Source organism: Cebus imitator, unplaced genomic scaffold, assembly GCF_001604975.1.
Source record: "Cebus imitator isolate Cc_AM_T3 unplaced genomic scaffold, Cebus_imitator-1.0 Scaffold508, whole genome shotgun sequence".
NCBI classification, from domain to species: domain Eukaryota; kingdom Metazoa; phylum Chordata; class Mammalia; order Primates; family Cebidae; genus Cebus; species Cebus imitator.
The window spans coordinates 97,822-115,246 of NW_016107823.1; the positions used below are offsets into that span (position 1 = coordinate 97,822).

Here is a 17,425-nt window from a genome sequence, read left to right on the forward strand (position 1 = left end):
AACTGAATCATAGGCTTAATTTTTCAGCATGGAGAAAATTACCAAAGCCAAAGCTTTAAACATCTGTTTTGAAAGCGCACCACTTACTTCACTCTCTCTACCTCAGAAATTGTAGCACTTACCTCTCTCTGAAAAAAATTCCAGGCATGAGTAAGCCACCGATATCTAGGTAATCCATAATTTGTCATCCTGGCTTTCAAAGTGACCATATCTGACCATTGTACTGGAACCTGGTAATAAAAAATATAACAGCTATGACACACACACACTAAGATAAAGATTCACACACACGCACACACACACACACACACGCACATGTACTCAGAATGTCTTATAATTGACAAATACCATTTTAAATTTATATTTGCTTGTAGCCTAAATTTAGCTCAGTTTTCAACGTATTTATTGGACAACCTCAATGTGTAGATTTTTGTGATAAATGGGGAAGTATTTTGTGTTAAGGAAAAAAATGAGAAATCATTTTAATCCTCAAGGAAATCACAAATAAGAAGTTAACTGTACATCCCACAGCCATACCTGAAGACTTTCACATAAATAATCTCTGCAAGAGAAATGCCTGTAATTTGATTTCAAAATGCTATGAAGTTGTTGCTCTTTGAAGCAACTGCAGATAATGGTACTAAAATAAAGGGGAAATAATTAAGAAGGGAATTTGGCTCAAGTCAAGCCTCACTCTGGGATAATTTTGTCAATACTTTTTGAAAAGTTGTAATTGGGAGGTATATTAGAATTTTAGAAAGAACAGTTCTCCACTTTCGCACTGTTGGTGGGAATGTAAACTAGTACAACCACATGGAAAACAGTGTGGAGATTTCTTAAAGAGCTAAAAGTAGATCTACCATTTGATCTAGCAATCCCACTGCTAGGTGTCTACCCAGAGGGAAAGAAGTCATTATATGAAAAAGATACTTGCACATGCATGTTTATAGCAGCACAATTCACAACTGCAAAAATGTGGAAACAGCCCAAATGCCCATCAATCAACAAATGAATAAAGAAAATCTATACACCGTGGAATACTACTCAGTCATAAAAAGGAAAAAAATAATGGCATTTGCAGCAACCTGGATGGAACTGGAGACCATCATTCTAAGTGAAGTAACTTAGGACCGGAAAACTAAGCGTCATGTGTTCTCACTCATATGTGGGAGCTACGCTATAAGACATGAAGCCATAAGAATGATACAGTGGAATTTGGGGATTTGGGGGAAAGGGTGGGGGTGGCAAGGGATAAAAGACTACACATTGGGTACAGTGTACACTGCTCAGGTAATGAGTGCTCCAAAATCTCAGAAATCACCGCTAAATAACTTATGCATGTAACCAAACACCACCTATTCCCCAAAAACCCATTGAAATAAAAAAAATTAAAATTAAAAAAAGAAAGAATAGTTCTTAAAGCATTTTTGTGCTTCTATTCTCTAATCACTCAACATCATGTCTATTACAGAGTGTTTAATCATGACAGTTTTAGATATACAATACCACAGTCACTGTTATAATACAATACGATACAACAGTCATTGCTGGCCAGAAATCTGGTCATTATATCAAGCTATGTTTTTTACTCCAGGACAAGCAGAAATTGAGGTATAGAAATGCTAATCTCATCACATGCAAGTATTAAAGCAACTCTGAGAAACTGGATGGACCTTCCCATCTAATCTATGAAGTAATACAGACTGGGCTAAGTAAAGCAAGCTTGACATTCAACAAATAACACAAAGATCAGGAAACAAAAACAAAAACAAAAACAAACACAAAAACAAAAACAAAGAAAGAAAAAAAAAAAGGGAGACATGAGCAAATAAGGATCCAACAGAACTAGAGATCAGGATTATTTTGAAATCTTATTATTTAAGATAGTCGTATCAATAGAAATGGTTTAAAAATTCCTGACTACAGAAATCCTTCAGTTTTTTCCTTTGTTAATTTTATTGATTACTTGGAAATACACAATATATAATGAAACATCCAAACACTTGGGCAAACAATTTTTTCCCCAAATAATGGGATAAATGGGTGTACTCCATGTTCATATGCCTCCAACAATGTTCAGGCAACTAGTTAAAGTTCAAGCTACTCACCATAAATTAGTATTATCTCATAACCTTTTGAGCATAAAATAAATGGAAATGAAATAAATTATCTAGAAATGTACAGTCTGAAACTATAGCATTGACAGATTTTATCCAGAGAAGGAATAATAAATAGAAGAGGAACATGCATAAAAAACAGAAATGGAAAAGCAGATTGTCTGATGCCAAGTCACTTGATTTAGTTAATACAGCAATTTTTTAAAACTTCACCTTCCAAAATAAATACAGGTTATTTCCTTATTGTGACTACAACTAATCTGAGACCAAATGTGGAAGAAAACAGAGGAGACCATTGAGGCTGTGGCACAAATACTGAGATCTGGCCATAAAGTAACACACAGGTTGATTGGTTCCTTGCATGGAACAGCTAAAAGCACAAAGTCCATTCTATCTAAAGGCTGAGTTCTGCAAAATTTGGCAGATAATAAACTTTACTGGCACTTTTCATTCACACTGCTATTAGCGCAAAAGCAATAAAAAACCTGACAAACTTTTTTTAAAGAACTGCTTTTACATTTCACTTTTAAACAGCCCTTGCTCTATCCCAGTGACGTAATGTGAAAGATTTACACAAGCAAAACAATGATGTATGCCCTCACCTGGAATGGTGGTGGGCACTTATTTAATACTGCAATACTTAGGAGCTATTTGCAGATGGCCTCTTAACAGAATAGAAGAAAATATCTAAACAAGTATACATTCACTTCAATTTCCTCATGTTTCTTAGAATTACATTAGAATCAAAACATTTCATTTCAAACATCTTAAGTTCATTCATTTTGAACTTGCTCTATCTTAGAAGATTTACCAAAAATTAGTATGGCATATACACCCTACTGCCCATGTTTAAAATCCACAAGAAAGTAAACCAATTGCTAAAATCCTTTTAATTACCAAACAGAACACAATAAAAAGCTGATGTAACAGGATCTAGAACTAATGATAAGATTTACTCTCTATTGCTTAAATGTCAAGGAGACGCATTTATCATTTGAAAACAGGAAAAAAAAATAAGAGAAATAATCTCATGACTGAAAACCATAGAAACTGATTCCCTGGAGCCAAGTACTTTTTCACTCCCCTAATAGTTTCCAGGGATGCAGAGAAAGCATGATTTTCAAAGACAGTAAACAAATTCCTGTATTAATGGGAGGATTCATGTTAATGAAAGCTCTTTACATTAAACTAGTAAGAATCTGTCCTAACTTTTCCCCTTTCAGGAACTCTCTCTTCTTACTTAGTGCCACTGTACATTGGAAGCATGAGTGTTTTCACAAAGGTACGTATGTGTGAGTGTGCCAAACACCACTGACATGTAAACTGGAATGTGTACAGTAGCCACTAGTCTGTGGTTACTACTTGGTATTCAAAACGGTCTCAAAAAGCACAATAGTAGATTCACCAAAGAATCTTTGAAGACTACATCAGCACCAGAAATGACTTCTATTTTACTATACAATTGCCAAATGACTCTCTTCGCTCTGAAACAAATACAATATAATCCCTCTCTCTTCTAGAGAGTTAACGAAATTTTAAAATGTTGGAAGACTCACCAGGGAACTTGTCACAGATGCAAATGCCCAGTCCTTGCCATTTTCTCCCTGCCTTCCCCTCCACTCAGGTTGAGTGCATCTGTGCTGGAGCCCAATAATGTACATTTTTACAAATCATCCTGGGTGGCTCCTACTGCAGATGGCCCAAGAACTACACACGGAAAAACACCATTTTACTAAAATGGTGTTTTGGTTTTACAAAGTTTATGGGGAAAAAGTCAGGCCTCCCTCCATGAAAACAACCGGCATTTACAGACATGCAAAAGCGTTCAACATCAGTAGTGATAAATGCACTAATTTCCCTCAATGAAGTAAGCAAACATTAATAAGTAGTAATGCCCAATGCAAGCAAGGGTGAAGTGCAAGTGGTAAGCCAAACATAACTAGCAAACATCTTAAGACTGAGAAATTTTATGCTCATTCATGCTAGCTATGAAAGTTGTCCCAGCCATTTCAATGCTGAAATAAAAGAGAAAAAATGACAAAGAGCTATTTTCAAGTAGCCAAGTATGGAAATGTGAGAGTGTTTCTAGATTGTGCTAAACACACAGCAACTCTTCAAATACACCTCTTATTTAAGGTGGAAAATGGTTCTGCCTGTTGTAAACAGGAGATGTAGGCTTCCTAGTCATCTGTGCACTATTGCAGTCAGCATTTTATAAGGCTTTAGGTAAGTGTTCAAGCATTTTTAAACTAATCATTTGCAAATATGAATGTTTTCTATTATTACCTCCGAAATTGGTAAAATTATTTTAGAACATATACAATTTTTAGTCTGTGATACCCATTTTAAGCAACCTATGGGATTAAAGACAAATACAGAGTATACCAAAGAAAATATTACAAATTATGGTTTCAAAATGTGCTTTTGACACAGAAAAGAAAATGTTAGTTTCCAGAAGTATTGGGACTATTCACTGTTATGAAGCATAAACATTTAAATTAATAATCATGTGCCTAAATTACTCTATTGATATGGTTAGGCTTTGTGTCCCCACCCAAATCTCATCTTGAATTGTAATACCCTGATCCCTACATGTCAAGTGACAGACGAGGTGGAGGTAATTGAATCATGGGGGCACTTTCCCTCATGCTGTTCTTGTGATAGTGAGTCAGTTCCCACGAACTCTGATGGTTTTATGAGGGGCTCTTCCCCCTTCACTCAACACTTCTCCTTCCTCCCGCCATGTGAAGAAGGTGCCTTGCTTCCTTTTTCATCTTCTGTCATGATGGTAAGTTTCCTGAGGCCCCCTCAGCCATGCTGACCTGTGAGTTAATTAAACTTCTTTCCTTTACAAATTACCTAGTCTGGGGCAGTTCTTTTATAGTAATGTGAAAATGAACTAATACAAGGATCTAATTTAAAAGGCTGACCTGTTGTTTTAGATTGTGACTATATCTATTTTGAACTCACCATTAGTTCTTGTTCATATGTCCAAACGCCACAAGCCAGTTCTACACAGAAAATGACAAGCAAACTTCCAAAGTACTGTAGAAAAACAGAAAAGTATGCTGTTATTACAGTACCAAAATAAAGTATGCTCCTCAAAGACAAATTGTTATTATACTGTATTTACTTAGTGAACAAGAAAACAGAGGTGAGTTTTCATGAAGCCCCTCAGGAGCAGATGGGGAAATTTTCAGCAAATTTAGAAGTATCTACAGATAACATTTAATATCCATCTCAGTGAGCTGTAGTTTATTAACCATCTCCTAAGAAAAAATCTTTTATAAATGCCATTACTTTCATTAGGATAAATAAGAATTTACATGTTCTAGTTTGATAAACTTTAACCAAGTTCTCCAAGAAAGGGGCCGAATTTCTTTCAAAGTAGATGAGGTGAAGTCAACAAGTTTAATGCTCATCCCGTGAGCAGATTTTAACTCATTCTTCTAGGCAATGGAATTGGGGGGTTATCCTTTGCATTCTTAGAAAAAACACAACATAGAACAAAATCTCAACTACTGATGACACTTTATATAGTAAGTTTCCATTATGGGGAAGGCACTTGGGATATATAATAGAACATAAAAATTCTGATAAGGCATGTGTAGGCAACAAAGTTGAATACAGTGTTGGAAACAGAAAGAGATAAAAATTCAAGATACCTATGAAATAGAGAAATATGCAGTGTTGCAAAAGGTGAAGAGGATTGGAACAAAGAAGAGATAAGAGAATGCCAGGCAAGTAACAGACATGAACAAGTGTTTGGAGTCAGCTGCAAAGTCAAGCAAAGAGTTGGGGAACAGGAAACAGATTCATCCAGCTGGAGTGGGGTGGTCAGAAAGAGGAATGAGAAGAGATCAAGTGTAAAAGACAGGCTGAAGCCAGATTATGGTGAACTTTAAATAATACGCTAATGAATTTTAAGTTCATCATGTAGTCATTAAGGTAGAATATTTCAAAAGTTCTGAATAGGGGAAAGACATGATAAACTGATAAAATAAAGGCAAAGTTCTAAATGATTTGGAAAAAGGAAGGGTGGGCAGGGAGGGTAAAGATCCCTTAGAAGGCAGCCGAAGAGGAGGCATGAACTTAGATGGTAGCCTTGCAAATAGGTAGAAAAGAATCCTTTTTAAAGGTATAGGGAAAAAAATTAGACATTAGAAGGCATTAGACTTATTAAATTTAGAATGGAGGAGAAAAATGTATTTCACCAAAGCAGAGAAATTGGGAGTGGTAACTAGTTCTGTGTGAAGAGGAAAAAAAAAATCTAATTTTATTTGATCAATATAAAAATTATCTATTAGAAATGTAGATTCAGCTGAGTGTGGTGGCTCAGGCCTATAATCTCAACGTTTGGGTTTAGGGAGGGAGGGGGATCACCTGAGCCCAGGAATTCGAGACCAGCCTGGGAAATATAATGAGACCCCATATGTACAAAAACAAAAAAAGAAGAAAAGAAAATTAGCCAGGCATGGTGGTATGTGTCTGCAATCCTAGCACTTTGGGAGGCTGAGGTGGGAGGATCACTTGAGTCCAGGAAATTGAGGCTGCATTGAGCTATGATAATGCCACAGCACTTCAGCGTGAGTAACAGAGAGAGAGCCTGTCTCAGAAAAAGTGTAGATTTGAAGCCCAGGTAGCCAAGGATAGAACTGAAAATCATTACTATGATTAGAAAAAAAGTAGCAATTTTTGGATAGTGTTCTGTTTATCAAGTACTTTCACAGTTAATTCGCTCAAGAATCCTGTAAAAGATAAGCCTACCTCATTGTACAAACAAGAAAATTAACATAAAAAGTAGATAATGTGACTTCCACAAGAATGTGTATAATTTTAAATTTTGGAGGACTGGACCACTGTAGCTGTGTTCCTGTGTCATACCTTGCCCGATTGTGGCAGTGACTTTGCTGCTTGTGGCAGAGGAAAGCAGCAAAATATGATAAAGAACAAGCTCTCTGAAAATTGTCCTCACTAATTTGAGCAAGAATAAAACTTCACTGCACTCATGAATATTCTATTCCATTTATGGTGGGAGGTCAGGGTGGGAGTACCAGGTGGTGATGATTTGTGAACATCCTTCTTCACTGGACTGAAAGCTCCACTAAGGGCAGGTAATTTCTTGCATTCTTCATCACATAATAGGTGCTCAATGAATATTTGCTACATAAAAGAATGAATGAAAACAAAGCAGAGTGATATGATAGTGAGTAGGAGTGAGAGCTACCTTGGACTGGGTGATCGGGGAAGGTCTTTTTATAAAGGTAATCTTTAAGGTGAGTCCGTACAGACAGGACAGAAGCAATGCTGTTAAGACTTCAGAAAAAAACAATCCAGGAAGAGGAAATACCAAGTGTGGTGTGACCTTACATGGTGAGCTAGCTAGTTAAAAACTCAATGGTAACTGGCACACAGAAAGAGGGGCATGGGTTACAAGGTCTGCAATGTTGTGAGGTGCGAAGAAACAGATCATCATGAGCCATGGAAAGGATTTTGGATTTTATTTTACATGTAATGCAAATCCATTAGCAGGTGGCATGATCTAATGTATATTATAAAAACAAAATTCTGGCAATTTTGTGAAAAATGACCTGTAAAAAAGCAAGGTGTGATGAACCAAATAAAAGATTGCTGAAGTAAGATGATGACAAGAAAGTGGAAAAAGTGAACTGAATTAGGATGTGAGCCATCAGGATTCAAACTTAAAATTACTTTATTCATAGTATTTGCTAATAAAAGGGGGAAAGGAGTATAATATATAGAAAATGGGGCTGATTTTCTACTACTGTAATATACCTCCTATGATTTAAAAATATAAATCACTGCTATTAGTTTTAATCTGCTTCCTTCAGACTTCTTTTATATAAAAAATAAAGAATATATAACTGCATAATGTCTCAGACAATAACACAGCTTAAAAACAACCATTGGTTCAAAAGATAAAGTAGTATTTTGTTAAAGGGATCTCATTTTGCAAACTACTTTTATTTTTGGCATACATAGACTGATGGTGAGCTTTAATGTACTCAGATATCATTTCAAAGTATTGTTATTTCTAGGCCTTAAAGATTTCAGCCTTAAAATTATGATTAGAAGAAATTTTGTGAGCATAGTACTTCAAGCCAATTTTCCTCCAACCTTTCTTTAATGCTTTACTTAAGAGATTTCTAGACATAAAAAAATACTATATTTACATCCTATGTTACAAAGAGACCAAATGTTTAGTAAGTACATACTAGATCATTTTTCTAATCTTTGATAAGCAAAGACCCTTGGAGACAGTGAGACTCCAGAGAAAAATTAAACTATGGGGCATTTTTGCTCTCTCAGATCCTTAACCTAAATTCTTTTCAAATTTGATGTCTGGTTACAATGACAACCAAAGCATCCCTAAAAAGGCAAGATATGTTTATCAATAAAACATGGACCTAGATTATAATTATAAAGAATATAGGAAATTCCCTGACTTTGCCTTGAGGATAATCATGTAAATTTCAAGACAGGTTTTATAACCTTTTAAATCCCACTTGAATATTCTCTCATTTCCTGTCTCTTAGTGTCACTGATCAGTTTGCAAACGTAGCCCATGATTGGTATGGAGGGACTACGTTTCCTATGAGCTGTACATTCTTAAGTCCAGGAAAACTCCAAAATGATTGCATCTTTCAGATTTCCAGTGTTTTTATATGATGCCAATTCTCCCATACAAAATGTTTTTTTTTTTTTTTATTCCATTAACACTCAGGAACACTGATTTGTTTGACCTTGAGGTTGAAAGTACAAGTTTCATCAACATTATAACTTTCTCAGAATAAATTAAATTTAAAATTGATTTAAAAAAACCACTTTTATAAATGATGTTGCAGCTTCACAGTCAGTTGTCTTTTCTTTGGTGTTATTGCTGTAGACTGAAACATCCGTCTGAAAACTTTAAATGTCAACTCCATCCTTAATAGAGGATATACAGACCATCTGTGCCTACTCCTAAATTTTCTTTTGTGGCAAGATCTGAGTCCTTGATAAAGTCATTCTCCTACTGGTTATTGTACTGAGAATCACTCAGCCACTATTTATTCTAAGAGCTAGATTTGAAGCATCTATAAAGTATCATGTTAATCCTTAATTTCAACAGAACAAAATTAGCCCAGAATTAAACAGCAGTTTCTGCTGCTCTGTGTTATGGTAATGAGGTCTACATCCATATCAATTTCACTACACAATCAACCACCTGTTGTCTTCAACATCATTGGGAACATGTATGTATCTCCCCTGATGGTGGCAGAAACTGTTCCTTGTGTTTCTTGCTGTCCCAATGCATATGGTTTGATGAGACGGTCTGTACCAGCCTAGTTTGCAGAACAACTCATTCTCTCTTCTCCTAGCATGTTCTCTTTCGAGAATGATGAAAAGAGCTCTGAATTTGGAGTTAGATTTAAGTTCAAAGCCAGCTCTGAAACATATTGTATGGTCTTTAGCAAACCATTTAACTGCCCCTGTGTCCGTCTGATATCTGCCTGATAAAGATAAAAATGAACCTCCTTTTTTAGCTGTCATCAAAGTTGATTTGATATATGTGAAAATGCTTTGAAAAAATGGAAAGCATTATAAAAATGCTATTCTGTACTAATCTGAAACACAGTCGATAATGACTTGTCCTCTCTTTCTTTACATAGCCTTCATTCTCTGCAACATGCCACAGGGTCTTCCTCATCACTGTTTTCCAGTATTTTACCTCCTATTTTTCTCCCTCCCTCTGTGTGTCGGGGTTTCCTTGTCTGCTGTATTTCAGGTTTCACAAACTTTGGCCCTACTCATAAGTCACAGTGCCTCCTCCACTGCCAGATCATCAGTTCTGGCTGGCAAGGATTTTGTTCTTAACCATTATTTTATCCCCAGTGCCTAAGCAGCACATGTCACATGGCAGGAAGTAGGTGGAATGTCAATGGAAATAATGGCCAGTTTACCAACTAAAACGACCAATTTCAGTATTCCCTTGGGTTTCTCTAATTTGTACCTTGAGTGTCTTATTAACATTTGACTCCCTTTGACTTCTACCTACACATTTCTATTTTAAATATTGCCTCTGTTTTACCAGTGCCTTTTCTGTAGATTACGCTATAATAATCAGTGTGCCTTTAAATATTTAAGACAATTTACAAGTGAAAGAAAGCAAGTAACGTGCAGACTCTCCCCCATCTTGAGCTACTATCATCTAAATATTTTAAACAAATGAAGAATGAATAAATGTGTGCCTATACAGGAGATTAGAATGTAATTATTTCCATTACAAACTATTTCACTTGTTTTGAAAAACTGTTCAATAGAGTTCCTGAAAATATCTAAGCTCCCCTACTAAAATTTGTGTTCCACTAACATGGCATTCTGCTAATAGGATACACCCCCTAAATGATACAATCAATCAGAGATTTTTCACCAAGCCAGTGAAGCTGAGAATAAATATCCTTCAGTTCAAAAACAAGTGCCTTCATGTTTTAGGTAATAGAAGGCTAGATAAAACAATGTATGTGAAATTGCCTTGCTGACTTTAAAAAAAAAAAAAATGGAAGAACATAGGCTTTGAAATAAAATAGACCTGGCTTCAGACTCCGGCTACTTGACATAGCCGTTGGCTAGCCTTGACCAACCACTATGCCTCGGTTTCCTCATTTGTAAAGTGGGAATGTTAAAATTACCTTGCAATGCTGTGCAAAAGATTCCATAAGGTAAAGTGCTGCTTCATTGTAGGCACTTCCTAAAAAGTAGCCATTATTAACCATATCATAATTTCTATTTGAACATAAACTCCACATGAACAAGAGGTATCATTGTGTTTTAAATACCACAGTACCTGGCACATAGCAGGCACTCAATATATGCTTCTTGAGTAGAGTTAATTCGGATTAGAGGATGAAAATGATGATGTATAAAATTGCTCATCCTCCCGAGACTATCAGTGTCACCCTCACAAAAAGGTGTCTAATTCCAAAGGCTATTACATGAACTCTTAGTAAAATCCCTGTCCAGTGAGAGTGTATCTGGCATTTTCCAAAACATCTTTATTACAAAACTAAAGCAGGATGGGTGTGGAGGGTGGGGAACACAACTTCTCTTTTAAAAATACTGAAGGCAATTTGTCTGTTACCGTAAACAAACTGAGGTTGGTCATAGAATAACCAGAATGACATGTTACTAGTCCCTTTGTCCACTGGAAGTAGCTGAGGAGGAAAGGAAGGGCACGGGCCTACCTTATTATTTAAGTCCTTGGGGATGTGTGGGTTAATGCATCCCCCTGCAGAAACAAAGGGGATTCACTCCCTTCACTTTTAAAGTTATTTCACATCACTGTATGTTTACAGACAAAATAGTAAAATCTCAAGGAAGGCCCTTTCTTAAAGAAACATTTATTTATAAAATTGATCTGCTTACCTGATACCACCACCCCCTAGATCTTCCCCCTAAAGAAAGCAGATTCAACACTTGCCCTTATCCCTTCTTCTCTTGAAACTTCACTAAAACAATAGTAAAGGGATATTTTAAAAGACATAATCCCAGAGAAAACTGAAAAATGGAAAAAGAGACAACAGCGAGTATATTTTGGAAAAGTGCAAAGCAGAGAGCAGAGTGGCAAATTTCTCATCAGTTCCCCAAAAGTTGAATGCTAAAGCAATAGTGGGAAGACCTGATTCACATCACAGAGTCTCCAAAGTACTCAGGTATTGGCAGCTCTGAAGTGTGCATAAACAGAGGAGGACTTGTTGAAAACCCCATTTAGGAAGAAGTTTGACCTCCTCCCAAAAACAGGCCCCCTCTCTCATCCTATGCAGCAGGGTGACTACCCTACCTTCACCAATAGAGATGCTTGAGGAAGTAGAGACACTAAAATAGAGTCAGGATTGGGGACAGCAGGTGCAGTAGAGAACAAAGTATAGAACTGGAAACACCGAACTGAAGGTCAAATTTACATACGTTTCCTACAAAAGTTGAAGACTCAAATCAAACAAAAATAGTACTAGAGTTCTAAAGGACAGCAGATGAATGCATTCAAAATTCTGAGGAAAAAGTTATTTCCAATCTAGAATTGTATAGCCATCAGAATTAATTCATAAGACTTTATAAAGCCATTTTCAGGCTTATAGGCTTTTAAAAATCTCCTATGAATGCTTTTTCCGGAATTACTGGAAGACGTGCTTCCTAAAATGAGAGACTAAACAGAAAAGGACAATGACTTGGAATCCAGGAAACAGAGGGTCTAAAACAAAAGAGAGGCAAAGGAAATTCCAGAGTGGTAGTAAAAGGATATCCCATGATGGCAATAGCTTCAGGAGGCCTAGGCTGGAGCAGGTCTAGAATGTTCTGGGATATATATATATAAAATCAATGAAATGCCCAATATATTTTACTACATAAAGAGAAAACTTACACCAGACGAGAGTAATTCAGAGTTGAATTAAACATAAATACATTAAAGAAAAAACAAAGAAATTGATGAATTTCAAGAAAAACAACATATCGTTCCAGAAAGAAAATGTAAACCCAGTACTTTATCTGATCCAGCTGTAAACAGCATTTACATAGTCATAATCATGTAAACATCAATCTAACAAAACTTATGAAATTTCTGGGTTGAGGTGAGAGGAAGTATGGTAGGTGAGGCACAGCAGGAAAGGGTGCCAGTTCTTCATCTCCCATAAGGGGAAGCCAATGGAAGCCCAAAACTCAAAACTAAAAGAAGAGTTACATAAATATATGACTTGGAGATATGGAAGTAAATTCCAAAGGAATCTCCTCAAATAAAATTGGAAGCAATTGCCTCTTGGGTGTGGAAAATGACAGGATGAATGACTGCAATGTTTTATAATAAGCCTTTAGAACTAAATTAGCTCTCTAAATTAAGTGCTTGGAGCGCACTGATAAAAGCAAAAACAAAATTAAAACAAACAGTAGCCCTCCGGAGGCCTTGACACCAAAATGAAAAAGACTTGGTAGCTGAAGGACTTTAAATATGTTGTACATAGAAAATTGTAAGTGCTGCAACTATACTTCAGAGTTATGGGAGATAAAGGACGTGAGTGGAGATTGGAAATATTCTAACTGCTCAGGTACAATCTTCCTTTCCCTAAATGTATCCTCAGAAATTCAAAATAGAAGTAGCATAAAAAATATATAAAAAGTGTATACCTAGGCTAGACCCTGCCTGAAAATGTGAATCTCTTCTGCAATATTGCCCATTAAAACTATACATACTGCCGGGCACAGTGGCTCATGCCTGTAATTCCAGCACTTTGGGAGGCCGAGGCGGGTGGATCACGAGGTCAAGAGATCGAAACCATCCCAGCCAACATGGTGAAACCCCGTCTCTACTAAAAATACAAAAATCAGCCGGCATTTGGCACGTGCCTGTAGTCCCAGCTACTCGGGAGGCTGAGGCGGAAGAATTGCTTGAAACTGGGAGGAAAAGGTTGCAGTGAGCTGAGACTGTGCCACTGTGCTCCAGCCTGGTGAAAGAGCAAGATTCTGTCTCAAAAAAACAAACAAACAAAAAAAACTATACATACAATTTGCCCAAATCAGTGTGGGCTGAATTATTTTCTATGTTCGTTCATTTCAGTCACAAAATTATAGAACCTAGAATTCTGTTACTGTCAAGCTTATTCAATGATAGTCTGGATTTGGTTCACTTGTGAAGATATATATATATATATATATATATAAACACATATGTATTAATTTTATAATACATATAGAAATATAAAGCTAGCCATTTTACTTTATAATTTATGTATACACAGTACTTGACTGTATACATACACATCTATGTAATACGTTTATATGTATGTATATAATCAAATACTGTGTATATATAAAATAAAGAGGGTAAAAAAGTATATATGTGCCTATAAAAATGTGTATATGTGGATAGATACACATGAGTGCATGCACAAATAATTTATTGTGCCAGATATTTACATATATTAATATAATTTACTCCTCAAAATTTTACAAAACTGTCATTATCTCCATTTTCTAAAAAGATAAAATGGAGTGAGGCCCAATGCATCCATGATTGAGAAGCAATAGAATAGTAAAGTTTTCAGTGAACAGGCTCTGGGGCCAGGCAACCTGGATTCAGATCCCAGCTCTACCAGTTGGATGGGCAAATCATTTAACCGCTCTGTGCCTCAGTGTCCTCACCTGTAAAGTAGTGCTAGCAATGGTGCCAACCTTACAGTATAATTGGTAGAACTTAATAATTCAGTACATGTAAAGTCACATAAAATAGTGGCTGGTACACAGAGTATATATATTAGGGATATTGTTGGTATCATTCGTAAAAATATGTTTTAATCCATTCTCTACAGATACCAACTTCTGAACACAGGTGCACACAAGTACATGTTCTCATGTGTATATACAAAACCATTGTTGTTTTGAGCTAGGGAGAAATGTCTAAAAAAATTATTTTCTAACCTTGATCTTTTCCAGTTGGAAAAAAAAACAAAAACAGACTACCAGTACATCAAAATTTTAAAAACCACAAACAATTCCTTTTATTCTTTTCTATCTCCTCTGGTTAGTTACAGGCACAAATGCAGCTTTAATTTCTGTGTCAAAATCCTTGACAAATTATATCAGACACAATTTCATTTTTCCTTTTCATATTTTGAACTTATATTAGGTTGGCCAGATAACTTCTATCAAACAGTAAATTAATTTTTGTTGTCATCCACATTTTACAATATTTTATTTGTTTGTTTTGAGATTGAGTCTTGCTCTGTTGCCCAGGCTGGAGAGCAGCGGCGCACTTTCAGCTCACTGTAACCTCTGCCTCCCGGGTTCAAGCGATTCACCTGCCTCAGCCTCCTGAGTAGCTGGGATGACAGGCGAGCACCACTATGCCTGGCTAATTTTTGCATTTTTAGTAGAGACAGGGTTTCACCACGTTGGTCAGGCTGGTCTTAAACTCCTGACTTCATGATCTGCCTGCCTTGGCCTCCCAAAGTGCTAAGATTACAGGCGCAAGCCACCACGCCCGGCCTACAATTTTTACAGTGACGTATGGTACCATGAAACCAGTGAGTGCTTAATAGTTCTTTGAATTCAACTTTTGTAAAAGCACTAATAAAGTGAATTTTTTTCTTTTTACATCTTTACCTCTTTACCATTAATAACAGGTATTAACAAACTTTCTAAAAAGACAATATTTGCTTTTGCATTAAATATTTCCAATAATTTTTACCTTGGGGAAAATTGATTTTTAAAATTTTCACATCTAACTTTTATCAATCTAATGAAGACAAAAAAGCAATCTTCTCTAACAAAGCCAATCAATCTATTGAGTTGCTTATATTTTGGAAAGTATTAAACTTTCCAAAATAAAAGCAGTTGAAAAACATGGGAAATGATACTTTTGATTACTAAGAGCATGTTTAGAGAAAATATACTCTCTACATGTAAAACTTAACACTCTCTTACCTTCAACTTTACAAAGAGAGGACTTTGTGATATATATTATCTAAACAAAAACAAAACAAAAAGTCTACATCTAACTCACCACAAAGAGAAAAGGCAATTGTTTTCCAAACTGTCTTTCTACATAAATGCTACTGAAAAAGAATTTTTACATTAAAAGAATTTTAATGTTTTCCTTGAACACTTTCACCTCAGTTTTTTTGCACAAGCGAGCAGATAATCACCCAAGTTTCAGAGAACCCCCCCAATAAGAATCTGCGACACTGAGAGAAAAGTTAAAAATATAAACAATATAAAAATTATTTTAACTTACCGTTCTCTTAATTTACAACAAAAAACCTCAGTTTTTCATAAGTAACATTCAACATAATTTAGAACCACAAAAATCAGATTTGCTTATCTTGTAAAATTAATACAACCTGTGATTCATCTCCTCCCAACTAAAAGCTATTTCAAAATATAACATACTTTACTGGACATTTTAATATTTTTAAAACATGGTGCCTTTTGATGCCTATCTACAAGCTACATAGCCAACACTTTTAATAAACAAAAAGTTTGATGAAAGGCCTACATTCACTAAATGATAAATGATAAACTCCAGTCTCTATCCTGTCAAATACTGAACTCTGCAAGCTTTCAGTGCTAAGTATCTTTATGGTAGTTGTTTATTTTTCCCTTCTCAGTGATTGGAGGTTTAAAAATATTACGTTACCTATAGTTAGTAAATAAGGGAATTCCAGTGCCAAATATTTGTACAAGATAATGGAACAGCCATCCTTCTGTTAAGAATCCATGGGGACTAAAATATTAACAACCCCAAGTACTTGCTGCTGAAAACACATATACACATAGAGCCTCTGTTTTAGCTGTTTTACTCATAGCAGACACATACTTGGTAATTTCTGAAGGCCAATCATTCACCATGTTCAACATCTCTCTACAATTTTTTTAAAGTCAATAGAATCAGGTCAGCCTGGTTTAGGAAAAAATAAATTAGAATTATAGACCAATGGTTAAAGCAACAGTCTTGTCTTAGAGTCCACCTCAAGCCCACCAGTATCAATAACTACTCAGGACATGCAGAAATATAAGCTCAGATTAAAAAGTTATAGTCCTTTGTGCATGCTTGTACTTGAATAAATATTGAAGATCCTTTCTAAAGTTTTTGATTTATTCCCCTTTTCAGTTTCATTTTAATAAATACTGAGCTAATTTCTACATTAAAGATGTTGGTGAAATTCAAATTATTAAGGGTTTGCTTCAAGTGCTGTTCAAACTACTAGACAGAGAAATGTGTTATGCCAGGATGTGTTGATCTACCTGAGGTCTACAAGTTCCCAGAGTCACTGATGGGCATCATGAGAGGTAAGGCATTGAGGGTCAGTCAATAAAACATCTAAACATACTAGAGAGGTCACCAAATATATGGCGTCTGTTGCCTGGTAAGCTAAGTCAGCGAACGTATGGAAGTTCAGCCCTATCTCAAAAGATTTACAGGCTGTTAACTGGTTTCTGAAAAGAATATCTATACAGATTATTGAGCCATTCCTAAGAATGCGAGACAGGGGTCCCCATTACCAAAACCCACACACAAACATGCAAACAGGAAGGAGCCTTAACAATATCCCAAGCAACAAAGCCAAATAATATCACACACAATTCTGACCCTTACGGTGCCTCTCACTCAGACCTAGTCAAATGTGCCCAGATGCTCTCCAAACAAGAGAAGGAAATGAGTTCACTATAGTCAGCATCCGTATTTTTTTTTTTTTTTTTGAGACAGAGTCTCACTCTTTCACCCAGGCTGGAGTGCTGTGGTGTGGTCTTGCTCACTG

The 17,425-nt window shown here is 36.0% G+C and overlaps 1 protein-coding gene across 5 annotated transcripts in view; it reads right to left on the reverse strand.

Moving 5' to 3' along the window:
- TSPAN12 (tetraspanin 12) overlaps nucleotides 1-17,425 on the reverse strand; it is a 78,222-nt gene that overhangs the window by 29,281 nt on the left and 31,516 nt on the right. For all 5 annotated transcript variants that reach the window (XM_017513864.2, XM_037733244.1, XM_037733242.1 and 2 more), the window contains 2 exons: nucleotides 5,088-5,162; nucleotides 123-230 (listed from right to left, as the gene is read on the reverse strand). In XM_017513864.2, coding sequence (XP_017369353.1) covers nucleotides 123-230; nucleotides 5,088-5,162 — 183 coding nt within the window. The remainder of the gene's footprint in view (nucleotides 1-122; nucleotides 231-5,087; nucleotides 5,163-17,425) is intronic.